This window comes from Pholcus phalangioides, unplaced genomic scaffold (assembly GCF_987345545.1).
Source record: "Pholcus phalangioides strain wild (caught in Gottingen) unplaced genomic scaffold, Ppha-v1.0 ptg000028l_1, whole genome shotgun sequence".
In the NCBI taxonomy this organism is placed as follows: Eukaryota; Metazoa; Arthropoda; class Arachnida; order Araneae; family Pholcidae; genus Pholcus; species Pholcus phalangioides.
In genome coordinates this window covers 4,248,077-4,266,851 of record NW_028301618.1, presented here as the reverse complement: position 1 = coordinate 4,266,851, position 18,775 = coordinate 4,248,077, and the positions used below count along the sequence as shown (strand labels likewise).

Sequence of the window (18,775 nt, the reverse complement as noted above, 5' to 3'; positions counted from 1 at the left end):
TGTGGAGAAAGCATAAATAGTGCTACAGGTTATTTTATTGATGATTAATTTGTGAACGTTGACTCTGATCTTGTAACTTCAGGACTTTTAGAAGATGGCGATATTCTAGAATCACTCAACCAAAGAGCAAGTGCTTCATGTTTTGAAAAAATAGAATCAGAAAGTTCAGATGAAGTATCAGCACCATCTCGCCATGATACATTCAAAGCTGTAGATGTGATAAGTCACTTCTTACACATTGAGGAAAAAGGTGAACAATCGTGGGTAAACTGAACAGTGTAGAAGAATTTTTGTTTTCTCTTCGGAAAGAAAAACAAATATACTTGATTATTTTTCTTGAGTAAAATTTTTTTGGTTTTGATTCTATTATGAAACAACCCCAAATTAAAACAGATGAGAATTAGCATTTTATTTAATGGAATTGTTTGATTGTATATAATTATGTACACAAAAACGATCGAACAAAAAATTAGAGTGGAACCGCAGTAACGTGACATCTGCTTAATTCAACATGTTTGTCAATACTTTTGGAGTATCGAGTTACAGAGAGTACTGTATTATCAGACATCCCATTGTATCTTTTGCCATTACACAATTAGGGACAAATTTTGTCCATTTGTTTGCAAAAACAAAAGGAACAGGAAAGAACTGCATTCAGACGTTGTATTAGATTGAATGGTCTTCACAGGTCATTTATATTGGTTGAAAAATAGTATGGGATGAATGGAAATGAAAGATTTGGGACTTAGCATATTGGTTGTTATAATGGAATGGTCACAATAAAGCATGGTCAATATAACGAATGTCAACTGCATATTCATTCTAGGATGGGAAAGTGTGCTTATTTGAAGTTTTCAGTACCTTTTGAGTAAGGCACAGTCTCAACTCGAATTATCAGTGCTTCACAGTTGTGAGTTTTTTGGCGAAATGATATTTCATTTTACAGAATAACAATGTAACACATACTTTTCAGGGACCAGCATCATGCTCATGTTTGCATAGCATACATAAACTATAGATGGAACCGTGCCTCGAGAGGAATCGAACTGAAGCCCACTGATAGATATATATGCAGTTCTATCATATCCACTAAAAACCTCCGGCAAAGATATCGATGTTCCAATATCCTTCTTGTGAATTTCTATGGCTGATACGAGAAGAAGGAAAAAAAGCAGGAACGATAAATATCACAAGGAAAAAAGGAAAGTTGGTACATTTTTTTTATATCACTATGAAAAAAGAAAAAAAAATATTCACCAATATTTGTCTTGACAATGTTGTGACAAGTTTTATTTATGAGTGTGCTTGCCAAGAGAAATCCATAGCTATCTATGGCTGTGAGCATCTGTGAACTGGCTTTAGCGACATCTCTCTATGGGTAAAAATATATATATATATATATACAGTAAAACCTGTCTTTAACGAATCCTGTATTAAGTGGAAAACTGACTTGAACGGGAAAAAATTGTGGTCCCGAGATTTAAAAATAATAAAATACACATTAAAAAACCTAGATTAAATGGAACCTGTCTACTGCAGAAATGAAAAGAAAAATTCTACCCTTTAATGGAAAATTGCACACAAACACTGTGGGTGTTTGGTGACCAATAGACCAAAGGATCATACAAAATGTTAAAGTGCTCTGCCGAAATTTTTTACGCAATCTATGCTTGCAAATGTGAGTTTTACGTCATCCGCCCTTTAGATTAGCAAAAACTGTTTCTGTACTTGGATGTTGTGGTTTTGATAAGCCTTAAGCAGTTGCTTTCTGAAATTAAAACAGAATTTTTCAGAAAAGCAGGCGTTGAATTTCCAAATGATATGCAAGACACAAAATTGTATGCAAGCTGTGTGCATTCTGTGATCACAATGCTGCGCAGGGCTGGAATTAATTAGAGAGAGGCAAAAGGGGCAACAGCCCTGGCTGCAAAATTCAGGAGGGGGGTTGGCCAATTTTAGGTGGAAACAAAAGAAAACACTGTTATAAAACCATCAAATTTTACAGGGTAAGGGGTGGCAAAATCATGTTGCTCTCTCTCTCTCTTTCCCTCACAAAACTCTTGGTTACAGCCCTGATGCTGAAGAATACATAAACATAGACAATAATGTACAAACTGAACCTGACACGACAGATACTGACACCCTAATTAAACATTTTTGAAGAACCTAAATGTCGTTATTTTAGAAGAAAAACATGTGTCGAAACCTAAATACCGTATATATTTAGTAATTAATTATTTATTTTATCTATATTTTTAAAGTATTTACTTTATTTTTAATTAATTTATTTTTATTTCATTTCAATCACACATGAGATCGTTACATAATTTTACACATTATATCAATTGAAGCTTTATTAAGTGGAAACCCATGTTCAGCGGAAAATAATATCCCGGTCTCTTATGATTCCATTGAACATAGGTTTCACTGTATGTATTACAGAACTGAAACATGGCGTTTTATTGCTGTTAATATTTTCCATTGGGGATCATTTAAATATTACGTAAGCAGATTTTCAGCTATTTTTGACACCCCCCCCCCCCCTTGTCAGCAAAACACTGACCCCCTCCCCTTGTCAGCAGCTTAGAATATTTCATATCTTCAAAAAGGGGTGGTTGATGACGTAAGCAACCTTCAAACTCCCCCCCCTTATCATCAAAAGTCAGCAAATCCAAACCCCCCCCCCCCCCGATGCTGACTTTGACTCGAATACTTGAATGACCCCTTAGCACTGTTCGACTGTGTTGAAATCAGATAAGGTTGATTGCAAAATGAAGTTACTGAATTTAAAAAAAATTACCTAAAAATGTATGAGTTCAATATACAGAGAAATCTGCTACTTACAGCTGGTAAATCCTTCCAAGCTTCTCTCAGAATCATCATGTCAAAAATGGCAGCACTTTTAGAAACGCTGTCTTCAGTGACTCTGAATCTCTCGCTTTCTGGAATAAGAGAAATTTCCTCTCTAATTTTTTCTATCAATCCTGACATGATCGTCACAGAATCAACCAGATCATTTCCCTGTAGTGTTACTGAATCATTTCGCACAAAATTGACCAGAGTATTGATTGTGATATCGGAAGGTTCATTTTTGAGCTATAAGGATGAGATAAACACTTAAATGTTTGGCAACTTCACCGATATGCTAGAACTAAATATGTGACAAAAGTTCAAAAATATATTACAGGATATTTCGAGTGACATATAAAAAAATATTGTTGAAGCAGTTTCAAAATCTTCTAAAAAACATCATTATAAAGAGATTTACAGGGTGTTTCAAAAAGAATCATCCAATTTAAAAAAATCATAGCTATTCAGCTTTTAATCCGTTTTGATCGAATAATGTATAGGTAGAAAGAAGGACATCTTGAGTTTCACGCAGTTGCCGACAGGTAGCGCTAATGCTCTTCCTTCGGCCGCCACTTCAGTGTTGTCAAGATGGCAACTGCACAACACAAAAGAGTCTGCAAACTGTTCATCACACTTTTCGTCGACAATACTCTAGTGTTGAACTTCCTACTGCTCAGAGCATTAGGCCATGGTATAAACAATTTTGAGACATGAGTTGTCTGTGTAAAGGGAAATAACTTGGCCATTCCCCGCATGTCAGACGGAAATGTGGGGTGCATCCAACAGCGTTTCGCATGTAGTCCATAGAAATTTCCTCGCAGTGGATGCAAACATACTCGCAAAAGTTTGGGACAAATTTGACTACCATATAGACATATGCTATGCATCCCAAGGTGGACATATTGAGCACCTTTAATTTGGTTTTTAAAAAACTTCATGATTAGCCATGTAATATGAAATTAAGAATCTTAAGTGTCTATGTTCAATATTTTTCGTAATATACGCATTTCAAATCGGGTAATTCTTTTTGAAACACCCTGTATTGTAGTAAAAGATATTGTTGTTGTATCAAGAGGATTAGACTATAGGCAATTCCTAACAAGATTTTAAAAAATATATCATTGGAGAAGGATTTATTGTTACATCAAGTATCGTTGTAGCGAAGGTTTCACTGCATATTTAAAGAATAAGTAAAGGGATCTTTTTACTACCATCGTTATGTAATTTAGAAATTATGGTTTAAAATGTAATTATCTACTATTATATGCATGTAGATGGCTTTATTAATTTTTTTAGAGCAAAATACGAATCAATGTGTTCAAAGAGGCATAGTACTGCTTTGAATATAAAAAATTGGGAAATAAACAAAGCTGGATCCTAAATCACCTACATCCGGAGGAATTAGAGAGGTTCTACCATAAAATGCTTGCCTGGTTTGTAAGAGGACCCAAGTTTGATTTTCGTAGGAGACAACTATATCACTTTCCTTCTAAAGTTTGCTTGTGCATAATATCCAAAAAGTTTCTAGATTTGTTGTAGGCTGAGAGAGAAAAAACCATCTCTCTAATTAACTTATTGTTTTTGCATTATTATGTTCTGAATATTATTCTGTGAAGGGATCTGTGGCCTTTGTCTAATTGGTACAGGATCTATGGTTGACAACCACTGCAGCAGAAAGAATGAGCTTAAAGTAGGCATCTTTGAAATTTAGTGTTCTTTCAAGAGTGCCAAGTTCCTAACAAAAGCAGACAAGAGTGCTTAATACTGGTTCCGGATTTTGTGCTTGTAAGTTGTTGATTGGCATCATTTAAACCATTGCATTCAATATTTCACATCACGATGAGTTTAAGCGTATGGTGCTGCCAGATGGGAGTGCTCTTCTCCTGATGATGAAGATGAATTGTGCTCACAAATTGAAAAAGTTTGAAGACCCCAGCCAGTGTCAGGAGTCAACAAACAGTTCATAAGTTTATAATTGGGGCTTGTTCCATATATATACATCGATGGATTTTATAGTTTCATATAAAAGTAAAATACATGAAATTTCAATTTAAACTCACTGCCTCTTTGATTCTCTTGAGGAATTTAGAGCGGCATCTACTCATGTCAGGATTATCAGGAAACCAACCACCAGTTGTCGCATTGCAAAACCAAGTTGCCATTCCTTGTAATGCAAAATAATATGTTCATATTTTAAGGTCATACTCAATGTTACATACATTAATGTAAATTTTCAACAGTGATGTGATTGACACTTTAAGGAACAGGACAGCGGTGAATAAAATATTATTATACACTGACTTCCAAAAGTTAAGCATGCGAGAGCCTATATTACACAATGACACCACTTTAATTGTGTCTCTTTGGATTGGATGGTTTGTGCAACACAAATATATGGTACTTGGACATATAGCCCCCTTCATGTGGAGCCTTTGCGCACAGTACTGGCAGATATTGTCTTGCCAAGTAATGCTGCAACCATGGATGTAACAGTGTGAAGTCACTCGTTGATTCCGCTTGGCTGATTTAGTAATGTACCAATTATGGAAAAGATTTCAAACAAGTCAAACAACTGTCTAGAGACCTGTGCTCAGTTGACTAGGAGCAGCTCTTAGGATGTACAACCTATGTGGCAAAACAGGGTGCCACTCTGAAGAGGGGGGCAAAAATAAGCTTTGTCTACCAAAAACAAAACGTGGGTAGAGAGCACCAAAAATATGTCCAGAAAAGGTAGAGATTTTTTTCTCGAGCCGACCCTGTTGTCTCACAAGCAAGGGTTACCATCCCCTCTGATATGTATATTGCTATAGTAGCCAAGCAGAATCCACTAGCGTCCTCCACAATTGTTACATCCATGGTTGCAGCATCACTTGGTAGCACAACATCTGTCAGTACGGTATGTACACCAAAGGCTCCACGTGAAGGGATTGCATGCCCCAGAACCACTTGTTTGTGTTCCACTAACTGTCCAATCCAAAGGAAAATGGTTAAAGTGGTGTTATGTTATATAAGCCGTAGCGTGCATAGCTTTTGGAAGACAGTGTATCAACATTATATGCACCATAAATAAATGAACCATGATTAATCAAGGTTCTACCAACAAAGGCTTCTATTAACTACAGCATTTCATCAGATCAAAGTTGAATGGTGTTGTTTGATAGTGATAGTAACCGAGAGATACCCAAGCTTTGTCACACTCTGTGATATAAGCACATTGTCTCTAGGGACTCGGGTGCCTCTAGGGGACCTAACTATTTATTCAGCTTGAAAAAAAAAGCATATACATATTCATGGGCAGGTGCTGTTATGCACATCACCGGTAAACAAGTATAAAATTTATGATCGAAAAATGGTGATTGAGGTAAATAAATAACAATTAATTGTGATATATATCACAGGTTATAAATCACAAAATCATCATAATCTAAAATAATTATTGATAAAATTTGATCTGCTTCTCTTCAGCGATTTTCATTGAATCAGTTACTATCAGTCTATCAAAACTGTCAATCTGTGTTGTCTGATAGATATTCTTAAAAAAAAATCAGGAATGGCACCAGAGTGGTGCCATTGGATCCACTACGGTTTTTACACCTCTTCCCATCTGGGTGCCAGGCTTATGGCCAACTTTCATAATGAAATTGTTTTGTGCTGTATCTTGAGAGATTTGCAATGCAAATAGGCTACAATGGTTTCATCTGTTAGAAGATACCCATTTTATTAAGTCAGCATCTACCACACTGTTAAAAGAACAGAGAACGTATATTCAAGTCAAAACACTTGCGACTTGGAGTAGTACCCTAACTTCTTTCTTCCTTTTAGTACTAGCTGTGCTTGGTTTCCAAGCAGTGCACAGTGGTACTGAATGGTAAGTCACACACACACAAGGTCTGTGTCACAGTAAGTCTGACTCACTACTTACTCAAAAGATATCTGCCTTTATACTTAAAAAAATAATTATTTTAAACAATTTGATTAAAGAATTACCTTATGCTTTAACTGCATAACAAAAAGTGAGTATTCCATTCCATTTTAGTTCGTTGCGAAATTGTGAGAAACTAAAACAAAAATTTCAATATTCATACCTTCTGAATCACCTGGACAAGGAAGAGACACCAGAGTATTTGTTTCCGCTAGAGGCCATAGAATCCCTCTCTTCAAAACAGATTGGCACAGAATGGTGGAGGTTGACGTCCAGTGACTTACTAATGTAGACTGTGAACTCACTATGGATGTAGTTGTTGTTTCGTACACTGTAGATGTTGTAGTTGATGAGAGCTGTGATGATGGGATAGTTGGCGACTGTTGTGTTTCGGTGGAGGATTCACCTGGATTCAAAAGGGAAATTTGTTTTCAATGCCATTCACATTTTATACATGCCAATCGAAATGTAAAGAAAGGCAATGCAAGACATCCATTAACATGTTAAAAAAAGAGAAAAGGTTGTATGAAAATTTTATTTGCTATTCAACATCGGCTGAGAGACATATTTACAGGGCAGCAAATTTTAGTACAGTAAAACCCCTACTTTGCAGACACCAGCAGTACAAAAAAATTTCTATCTGCCTCTATATCAGCTGTTAAATGATTGTGGTGCGATAAATCAAATATGAATGGAAATCTGAATTTAGGAGCAACAGGCTTCTTATGCATAGAATAGGAGTTTTTAACCAGGGATCCTAGGAGAAATTTAAGGGAGGTTCATGAGCTTGGGTGAGAAAACGGTGTAAAACAAACACAGATATTCATCAAATTAGTAAAATTACAGTGAATGCTGCTTCATGTGATCACAGCTGGACCGAGTTTCTGAAAACAATAACCTATCGATTAATAATCAGTTCTGATCAATAATCTCTACCTGACAAAGAAAAGCAAAAAAAAGTGGCTCCATTTTTTTTTGTAACGCAAAATGCATTGTAAAATGCCCAACTGCGCTTTCTTTCTTTCTTTTTCAAACCAAGCAAAACTTTTGTCTATCCCCATGGGCAAATTACTACAGAAAGAGTTGTGTGCATGTGATAGTTCATTGTCGGATGGCAGCATCAGATATTAACATTCAAGCAAGTAAAATTAAGATCACAGGCCCAAATAATATTCAGCACAAAGAAATATAAAAATGAGATTTTTTTTCTTCTAATTCAAGCTCACTGACCCTCTAAAATACCTACTGCCCCCTGATTGAGAATACCCTTGTCACAGATAGTCATGCAGGTTGGTAAAGATAAACTCTAATGGAAATAAAGTCTGATTCAACCTTAGCTTCAAAATGCACAAAAAGAAACTTAGAACAGAAAAAAAATTTATAACGTAAATCAAAATCTTGATAACTATAAACAGCATTTTTCCAAAGTTATGGTTTGATCATTTTTGTCGCTCCACTGTCATTTTCTGCCCACAAGGGCTAATTATAGACCGGGACCTACAATTTATTGTAGATTCTGAACGGCAGGCTTGTTTTTTATATTCATCGAGAGGTTGGTGTGCTAACCCTCGATGGGGGACTCCCTGCGGTAGCAATTTTTTGCTGCGGTCAAGTTGTCGTTTCTGTTGTACCCCCTTTGTCAGGAAAGTTTTCTGACAAGGACAAACCGGGTATCAAACTCGCGACACCTCTAAACATCCTTTGGTACTTTAGGCAAGTATCTCATTGACCTAGGCCATCTAGCTCCCAAAGTTATGGTGCAGATCTGGCCCATGCATTGCAAAAGTGATAACAATAACCAAATGATAACACCATAAGTGCCAATTCACAGACTTGCAAAATCTGTAGTTTATCATGTGATGGCATATTTGGCGTCAAAGAGAACATGTCTCACAAATAAAAGGGAAAACTAAGGGATATATTTTGGGATTGCATCCGGTGACCATATATAAATAGTTTTTCCCAGGACGCATTTTTTGCGTACCTAGTTTTTAGCAATAATTGACAACTTTGCTTGCTTTTGGTATCATATTTGGCAACAGTTACAGATTTTTCGTACTTGAAAACCTGATTTCTCATATTTTTCCTGAGAAAACAAGGTCATCCTGGACTGCAAGGATCATCCCATCATTGCAAGGACTGAAAGAGTATTTTCTTTAGGGATTTTCCATTTGAATGAACAGAATTTGAAGACTTTTAGGGATTTTTCTATGAAGACATGAAAAATCAGAAGAATCTGATTGCCGAAAGAAAACTTTTAATAAGGCTGAAAAACCGGAAGCATTGCCACCTATGATAATTAGTGATTTCAATTAGCAGTGTCTACTGTATATTAATTTATGATCATGTTATCAAATATACTATCAGTATGGTGTAGGGTGATGAAGATGTGGGACATGAGCACCATAGTGCTTTATCATATACAGTTATGAATACACACCTTGGTTGATGCTGCAACATATGAATGGCAATTCTTCCGAGCATGATCTTGACAAATAATGCCATACTCTATCAGAAGATTTATCCACATAAAGGATCAGACATTTTTCCAAACTAAAAAAAAGAGAGAAAATGTTAAAATTATGTAATTATTCAAAAGTTACGTCCATCATCCACGTTTTTTACAAAGTTATATTTTTACTCTCTATTACAACAGCATGTGATATGTTCACAAGCTAGGCTATCATCGGTTTTGGCCAGAAGACCATGGGATCATGGTTTGATTTAGTTCATGTAGGCTGGTGTCAATTGACATTCAAGTCAGCTTAGTGTTCCTTTCGGGTGACAGTGAATACTACTACTACTTAAGGGGGTTTGTACTAGGATATTCACAATGCCCATACGGCCAAACAGCAGTCAATATTCAAGACTACCAATCATGGAAAAGCTGGTTTCTCTTGGATTATCCTTTATAAGTGCTAGAGGCTAGTAGACCCCCAGGATTCCAACCACCCAGGATACGCGGTGTCAATCTATTTTGTGTGGTATGCATAAATGAGCTTAATGATTTTTTCTTTCCTGCAATATAACAAAATTTCTAATTCTAAACATCATCAATATAATTTTTTTAAAGCAATTTAAAAATCTTGTGGAAGCAACTCAAAATGTTATGTTACGTTTCCTCAGCACAATTTCTGTTGGACAGCCACAGCCTGTTCATCTTGACTGGAGTTGGCAGCGAATTGATTATAGCCTGAGTGTCCTTCTCTGTTTGGTAACACAGAAGTCGCCTGTTTTCGTTTTCGCAAATCTTCACAGCATTATACCATGTGGATTTGACGAAATGAGCAGAACACATCACCGCATTACCTAATAATAAGTTTCAGCAATGTTAGAAATGAAAATTATATTAAATGACAATCGTAACTAAAACCATAATTTTCGCTCACAAATATATATCTTACCATCAATCACTGAGAGTAAGAGAGGCAGATGCTGCCACTGATCAAGAACTTCTTGGAAATCACTTCAATATAATCACATATTAGTGATTGTCACATTGTTCAATGATTTTTTTTTTTGAACGGAATGAGAATTTTTGCAGAATCTAATAGAGATAGTAGTATTTGGAATATCCAAATAATAGTGATAAATATGAAAGCCAGAAAATACCAGAGGAAAACGATGCCAAATTGTTGTGGCCAAAAAGACTTGCTCTGATCTGGAGTTACACACTACATTTTTCAGGGGCAACTTTTCCCTTATCATGCGCGACACTCTTCTGTTCTGTTTATGCGCGACACTAAAAATCAGTAAAGTCAGTGATTTAAATCGTAATTTTCAGCCAGCGTGTCACTCCATTTTAGTAAGCCGCGCAAAACATGAAAATGGTGCTCTGGACCATCTTAACCAGAGAAGGGGGGGGGGTGTGAACAAGTCTAGCATTAAAAATTGTGCGCTAGGGTGTGCTAGGGACAATCCTACAGGATCTCTTTCTCAAGGAGTCAATTATCTTCTGAAGATGGCCTCCGTCAATGAGACCCCCGTCTATATAAAGAGTTCGTAATAATTCTAGGTGTCACAGAATCTTAGCCGCAAGTTAAGGTGTGCTGCAAAATGAAAAATGGTAGCAAATCGCTCACTATAGATAGACCGGTTTGCTTCCTTGGAGCTGCAGCACACATCAATATAAAAATAGCTCACACATTTGCTATACTCCTGCCTGAGACGTAACGGAAGTCTACAACAAGTTTTGCTCAAAGTGTAATAAGAACTTGTATTTTGTTAAGATAAATATGTAAATGTAAATCCACAAAAAATCCTTTCAATGGTAGATGTTGTTTCAGCGACATTAGCACATCAGTTCTGACATCCCTGCCATGAGGTAAATGGATCAATCATCTAATCCCTCTATGCCAACAGTGTTCTCACACTTTTGCTGTCTGCGGCTCTCTTCCGCAGTCAATGTTGATTTGCTGCTCTTCAGAACAATCTAATAAAGAGCCACTTCAAAGCACCAAAGAGGCACACATGAATATCAACAGGTTGCCAAAACACCCCTGGGAGCCACAATGACCACTTCAAGAACCACAGATTTACACATTCATCAACTTTGGCTTAACAAATAATATAGTTCAGCACCACACCACACACACAAATACAACTTAATCTCTAAACTGCGTAACATAACAAAAAAAATTATCCAAACAGACCATAATTACCTAAAGTAATTATGCAACATTTCCATTTTAAAATCATTCAAATTTATTACAACAGTGATAACGATAGCAATGTTACAATGAAACTTTAAGTACAGCAGAGTGTCACATAAGCAATGTGTTCGAGTCGCACACGAAAAAATACTCAGAAACACTGACCGTTTCACTCTATAATGAGATACTACAGTGTATCCCGCTTAAGATGTCATTGCCAGTACCATACAACATTGTGTTGAATGGGAAAACAACTTGAAAAAATAAATGTTTGCATACAGGGGGGGGGGGGGGGAAATTGATATTCTGGAGATAAGACTTCTTAAATAGGATCTGCTGTATTTTCGGTAAAGGGAACAGAAGCTACTGTTACATTTTTTGCAAAATGAGGAAGAAAATCTTAGAATGCGAAAGAAGTATTAGCTACTTTAGCAAAAATTCCTACAGGAGTTACGAAATGAGTAGACGTCCATCCATCAGTCATTAGCATTTTTGCATTTTGCTAAAGCTTTTTTTCCCATTTTCAATTTTTTGCTAAAGGAATCTTTTATATAGCTTAAACTCGGAAAGGGAATGATAGGGTAAAGTAATATAACTGATTCATAAATTAGCAAGTGAAGCTGTAATAATCGTTGAAAAACTAAATATATATTATTTATATCTACAAATTGCTATATCATACATTACATAATCGATACATGTGACTCATAACTGGAATATAACATGAATACGCTAATATTATAAACTCGCTAATCAAAATTCGTACACGCATAATCGAGGAAAGATTGAATATATTTGATCTTAGAAACATGTTCTACAAAATACATATGCAAGCACATATGTGCGGCAACATTAGCATTAGGTAAATTCGTCATATAGATGCCATATTATTATTTTTTTAAGACTGAATACACTGAGGGTCAGAAAATGGACATTTCAAACTTCGATGGATGGGTTTCTTGCCTCGATAGAAATCTGAGTCTGAGCAAACTTCTCGAATAACAAAAACCTTTTTTTCATATCAAATTACGTACAATAAGTATTTGGTGTTTGACAAAAAAATACATGGCACGTAGGTTCAATCTCTTACACATTAATAAGCTTTCGATACAGACGAGATGGAATTCCTATGCGGGATAGAAGTGTATGCAAGATTCGCCTTTGAAGGAGCACAAAAGACTTGGGGGAGGGCCACAAAAATTTTCTTCCGGAAACATTTGGAGTAACCAGCCTTCAAAAAACACTTAAACTGACAGAAATTGATTAAAATAGCACATAAAAGATATTTTAATATTTTTTTTGCAATTTTTTGTTGGCTTGGAGGGACATGAGCCCCTCCCACTTGCATACACCTCTGATCTAGGAAGTAGTTTTTGAGTTTGTAGACAAAAATTATGGTGATAGTAAGACATAATTAATTTTTCATGATAATATGGCAATATCATGGCACAATATGGCATATCAATATATTACCTTAAAGTACAGTAGAACCCCTATTCTCTGAGGTACTTTTCGTAAATTCATTTTAAAAATTAGATTGAGTAAAACAACATGCTCATATGCCTAACATCACGAAAAACTTGTTCACGGAATACTGCAGCATATAAAAGAGCTCACGAGTTTTGAAGAGTAGATCAAATGTTTCACAGAATAGGCGATATCACCCTTTTCGGGAAAAACAGTAGAAGCTGCAAATGCAAAATGAATGATCATGTTGATCAACAAAAATTGATTGACAAGCATCTCTGAAGCATTTGAGAGTGCCTTGACGACAGAAGACTATTATTTGAAATACTGTGTGTAGTCTTAAAAATTTAAACATATAAATAAGTTGTTGTACATTTCACGTAAGTTCACACTGTATTCATTCCAGGACCTCGTTATCAGCTGGGTGCACCTGCCTACTGATTTGATGAGCTTTCAAAACAATTAACATCTATATATAAGTCACTAATAAGTCGTTACCCACTATAGGTCAGAGATATGTCAGACTTATAGTGGGGCCCATGATAGTATTAAGGTGGCCCTAGCTGGATCCCAGGTCAGGGTCATAGCTGTCCGATATAAATTCATTCAAAACAACACCTATATCATGTCTAAAATGAATAAATTATTTTGTATCAGGTTCTCAAATTTCAAGGTTTACCCGATTCACTCACCACAATCATTGAACCCTGAGCATCATAGATAAAAAAAATCGAGCGTCTCACCCTACTTGATATAAAACTTTTCATTTTTTTTTCCAGGGAAAAATCGATCAAAAACGACTGATATTCCTCCCTTTCCCCCCAAAACTGGTAGTATACTCCAGAAAAAAAATTCAGTGTCATACAAAAGTCGGATGGAAGCAATGGATGGCAGCGGTATCTGGAAACAGTTTCAAAACATATCGGCAAAATTGATAACTGCAAACTGCTCATATTTCATAATAGCTACAAGAGAAGAAATAACATGGATATATCAAGTTGGAAAGCGTAAATCAAAAGAGCTAAAAACTGATGCTTCAAAGACATATGAATAATATTCGGTATGAAATATAGGAAGCACGAAAAAATCTTACCAAATACATCAATCGAGATCAAACATTCTCTTTACATTTTGGTACAAACATCAGAAATACACACACACATATATATATATATATATATACAATACAGCTTTCCGTTCTTTGATCATTATAACCATTGCGACGAAATGTTTACAAACACGCACACACAAATATAGAGAAGATATATAAATTCCTTTTAAAAAAATAACTTGAGACTTCAGCTGTTTTGAGCAGGGATTTTCATGCGGATGCAAACAAAAAACAGGATTAGGTGGAACTGAACGTTAATTTTTGGTTTAATAATGTATTATTCTTTTTGCCAGTTAGTATTATGGCATTATTAGTTTTAACTTCATATATTGTTGATGCATAAAATACTTCATTATGGATGACAGGTAGTAGGGACAACTACGAATACAGCGCATCAGATTTATGAAGTAAGTAGCGTATTCACAGGAGGTGATGAAAACTGCTGATAGAACTGAGCTGCATAAACTGAAGCTGCTTTTCCCCGGCACAAACCTCCAGTGATAAAGTTCATATCAATCTGACACCCAACTGCTCGAGTTAACTGAGGGAAATTTTTTTATTTCTCTTATCCACAGAAGCGATTCTTAATCCTATGGACGGCAATCTTTTATCTTGATTTTTACTGTTTAATGACATGAAACTTCAAAGCTTCCAACTTCCTAAACGAAATGACACAGCCATTTGATTTTAAAAAATTTTAACAGAGTAAATAATTTACATTATGCTGGGGACAACCGCTAGAAGAAGAAGGAAATTGCAAAATGACATAAAAGCTTTTCCGGGATAAGAAGAAGTTTATACAGTCAAACTTGGTTGATTCGGAGTCTAAAATCATACAAAAATATCCCAATCATCCAAAATTCCTATTGCATTTTGGCACACAGTGGGTGTTGTCTTTAGAGGAAGAATATATAACCACTAATTACACTGACTGAGGATCCCACATGGATTGAATACCAAATCTTCACTCACAGTTGCTCAGCGGAAAAAAACATGTCTGCTCACTTCAAACGTCGCGGTCAGACTATGGCTGATTCATTACAAGCGGGAATTTACAAAAATTCTAATAACATAATCAGGTAGCTCCATTTCATAAGTGGCCAATCAGAGTGCTGCATTAGTCTTACATGCATGCTCTCGGCTTCATTCTGACCACAACGGTTGAGAAGTGAATAAACATACTTTTTTCTGTTGAGCAACCGAGTGAAGATTTGGTATTCAACCCAAGTGGGATCCTCAGCCAGCATGATTTGTGGTTATATATTCTTCCTCTGATGATGACACCCACAGTGTGTCGAAAATGCATTAGGAATTTTGTATTTTCCATATATTTGCTTTATTTATTGGAGAGCTTTATTCATTGGGAAGTTGATTTTGTAGTAATTGCAGTTTAATCATCAATATTGACATGGATTTCATAAGTCTTTCACGGGTCTGGAATTGGCATTCACATAACCTGGGAGGGTCTACCAGCTTCTAATGATTATAAAGAATACTCTGAGAGAAACTGGTTATTTGCATTGTTCATGACTATACAGGGAGGAAAAGAAAATTGTGATGACAGCTCGGTGAACAAGCAGCGTTTTCATTCCATTTGTACAGAAAAAGAAGAAAGACAAGGAGCGAGAAGAACCACTCACTGAGATTCAGATTTCACACTTGTAATGAATGGTGTTGCGTTTGTGGGAAATTATTTTTCGTTCTCTTAAATAATCGAAATGCAATAACAAAAAGATCAAATACTTTCATCCCATTATACAAACAGTAATTTTTCTTGTGAAAGAAGCGGGTGACCTATAAGTTTACTCTCACTGAATAAGGGATTCATCTGCATCTTACCATTAAACTCGATTTGAAATTCACATATTAAAATATGCTCACACAAAAAAGTTGCAAAACTGCAGCAGATGGTCATACGGCATATAAATATTGCGTCAGAAGAAAAATATGAATGAGATGAGGCATGATTTGCTAAATTCTCAAAATTGTTAGCCTCGATCAATCACAATCTGTCATTAAGTAACAATATTGTCTTCCAGAAAACTGAATAATTTTAACAAACCACTGCAGAAATCAGTTTATATATATGAGATTAATCAAAGCCGGAAGAAAGGTGCATGGGAGAAGCAAACATAATTCCAACTGTCCGATTATTCTGCACTTTTTCAGGAATCAAGGAAGGTTTACATAATTTCGCTGGATTAGTATGCTTAAATATATGTATTTAACAACAAAATTCCCTTTAATAAACCCAGCTCATTAGGCGCATGAGCCCCTGATATCTCGCTCAAATGCAGTATTGGCAAATAACAACACACAAGAGCGCGATGCCAGTGTCACCAAAAAGAAAATATCTCAAATGGATGTCAGCGATTGCTAAGATGAAAGGTGCAGAGAAAAATTATTTGTCCTTCAATTTTTTTCCTTTAATATGCCATAATCTCAAACATTGTGTGAAAGGTGGTTATTTATTATCTAATTGAGACGATCATTAAGTCTTTGTCTCTGAGATTATTCCTTATAAGCATTAGAAGATAGTAGACGCATCCCGGGTTCTCCGTCCAGACTACGCTAACATTTCAACTAGACTTTCAACTAGAAAAAGTATGCAAATAATGTGTGTAACTGCTTTTTCATCTCATTTGTGTGCCGCCCCTTTATTTTTTTCCCCCATTTTTAAATTCAAATATCTCAACGAATATTGCACTTAAAAACGTGGAATTTCTCTTGTTAGTATCAGTAAAGATGGGGCAACAACTTTCTAATTGGGGTTTTGAGGACAGGGTTTCCGTATAAAAAGTTAATTTATTTCGATCCCTCGCAATATAAAATAAAGAAATCTGAGGTCCACACTGTGTTTAGATATTTTTCATAATTGGAAGTATGCGTCTAGGATAAAGGGTTCGCCAGTAAATTTTGATGCCAACTGTTAGCTATACGTCCTGTTTATGGATAAGTATGGCTGTTATTTTCAGATTTGTTGGGGGAGAGGGTTTAATTATTCGAGTTCACTCGCCGCCACAGTCAGTTGAAAAAACAGACAAGATAACAGTAAAAATTAAAATCTATCTTAAATCTGACCAAGAGCCTGTGTAGACCAGGAATTCCCAAACATTTAACTTTTTCGGCATCCTCAGAAATTTTTGAATATCTCATGGTACCCTTGTTCTATCTCAAGACGCTCAGGCGGTTGATGTGATCCTAAAGCGGAATTTGAGAAATCCCAGGTGACTTAAAAGTCGGCATTGGCACTTGCATTCAATTTTTTTATTAATTGTAACTGAATTGAAGTCTGAGAGCAGCACAAAATTATTGGAAACTACGACAGTACGTCTGCTACTGTATCACACACCAAGTCCTGTATTGTTGTTATACTTTCCAACCACAGAAGGTGTTACCTATCGGTGATTGCCCCAGGCTCGGTAGGTAAACAACTTATTTTCTATGTTCTTCCTTGGGTTCAAACTCATACACACTGGCAGAAACCTTCATGGTGGAAGACAAGCATCTTACCACTGCACCACGGGCAAGTGCATCTGCTAGAATGGAAAGGCCTTCTTTTTCTTTTTATTGATGCCTAATCTTTTTTTTTTATTTGACAAGTCTTGCCCTGAAGTGCCTTGGTCCATTCAGCCAGGCAGAGTACAGTAAAACCTCTCTTTTGCGGACATCAGTCGGACAAAAAAAAAATGCATCTGTAAAAGAGGGGTGACTGTAAATCAGGGGTTTGAAATGCATAATTTTATTACATGAGGGGAAATTCTCATTTGTCCATAAAAGAGGGGTGTCTGTTAAGACGGGTTTTACTGTATTAAGAACAAAAAATAGTGTAGAAGGCAGCACCCGATAGCTGCAAGTGACAGGATTAATTGAGCTAATTATCATTTCAGCCAGGTAGGAAAACACGTAAAATGCATCAAGTAAAATAAAATAATACTCGGCTCAAAAGAAATTCACCTGGCGCTTAAATGTTTATCTGATTTTTTTTCTAGCTATTTGAGCAGGACTGCAACTAGGGGGGGGAGCAAGCAGGCAGGCAGGTCTCGTGCCCCGGGCACTGGACTCGAGGTGGCGCAAATTTCATTCTGGAACCTCTTCCCTCAACATTACAGGGGAGGGGGCATCAAAATGTGCACTTGCCCCGGGTGACCAAGCATCTAGTTGCGGCCCTGTATTTAAGTAATATAATAAGCACCACATCACTGAAAATGACTCTTAATTTGGGTTACTGCTGCTATAAAATAATTGTGATCAATAATCATCCATTATCTGAGCATGTTAGGCAATCCAAATACTTACATTGGCACAAATACATTACAAAAAAAAACCACCACCAAAGTTGTGGCTGAGGGGGAAACGTGTAAAAAGTAAGTATATCTTCATGAAAAAGGACCGATATAATTTTATGAATAAAATAATTTGATACACAAATTTCGGGATAATACTGATTAATATAATACTTAGTCTAAAATTACGCGATACTTAACACAGCAACTTCATAAAATCTCTCAAAGTCATCAAGAGCAACAACAACAATAACATTAACGACATCATAGAAGATGATGAAAATAATAACAAAAACTTACAGCATATGTAACAGGGCTTGACAAATCACAGGGGACACGTCAGAATGGTATCTTATTAGTATCGATGCATGAGACTGGAGTCTGAAGACGACACAAAAGTTTTAGAAAATACACAGTATGACTATTAACATGGGAATGGAAGGGGATCACCAAGTCACAGAATCTGGGAAAAAAAGGATTATCAGAG

The 18,775-nt window shown here is 36.1% G+C and overlaps 1 protein-coding gene across 1 annotated transcript in view; it reads right to left on the bottom strand.

The window, feature by feature from the left end:
- LOC149067792 (adhesion G protein-coupled receptor L1-like) overlaps positions 1–18,775 on the bottom strand; it is a 66,194-nt gene that overhangs the window by 21,478 nt on the left and 25,941 nt on the right. The window contains exons 2-8 of the mRNA XM_089252162.1: positions 9,889–10,081; positions 9,213–9,325; positions 6,936–7,178; positions 4,911–5,014; positions 2,845–3,096; positions 1,258–1,372; positions 967–1,147 (exon numbers count right to left, since the gene is read on the bottom strand). Of these exons, the coding sequence (XP_089108288.1) occupies positions 967–1,147; positions 1,258–1,372; positions 2,845–3,096; positions 4,911–5,014; positions 6,936–7,178; positions 9,213–9,325; positions 9,889–10,081 (1,201 nt within the window). The remainder of the gene's footprint in view (positions 1–966; positions 1,148–1,257; positions 1,373–2,844; positions 3,097–4,910; positions 5,015–6,935; positions 7,179–9,212; positions 9,326–9,888; positions 10,082–18,775) is intronic.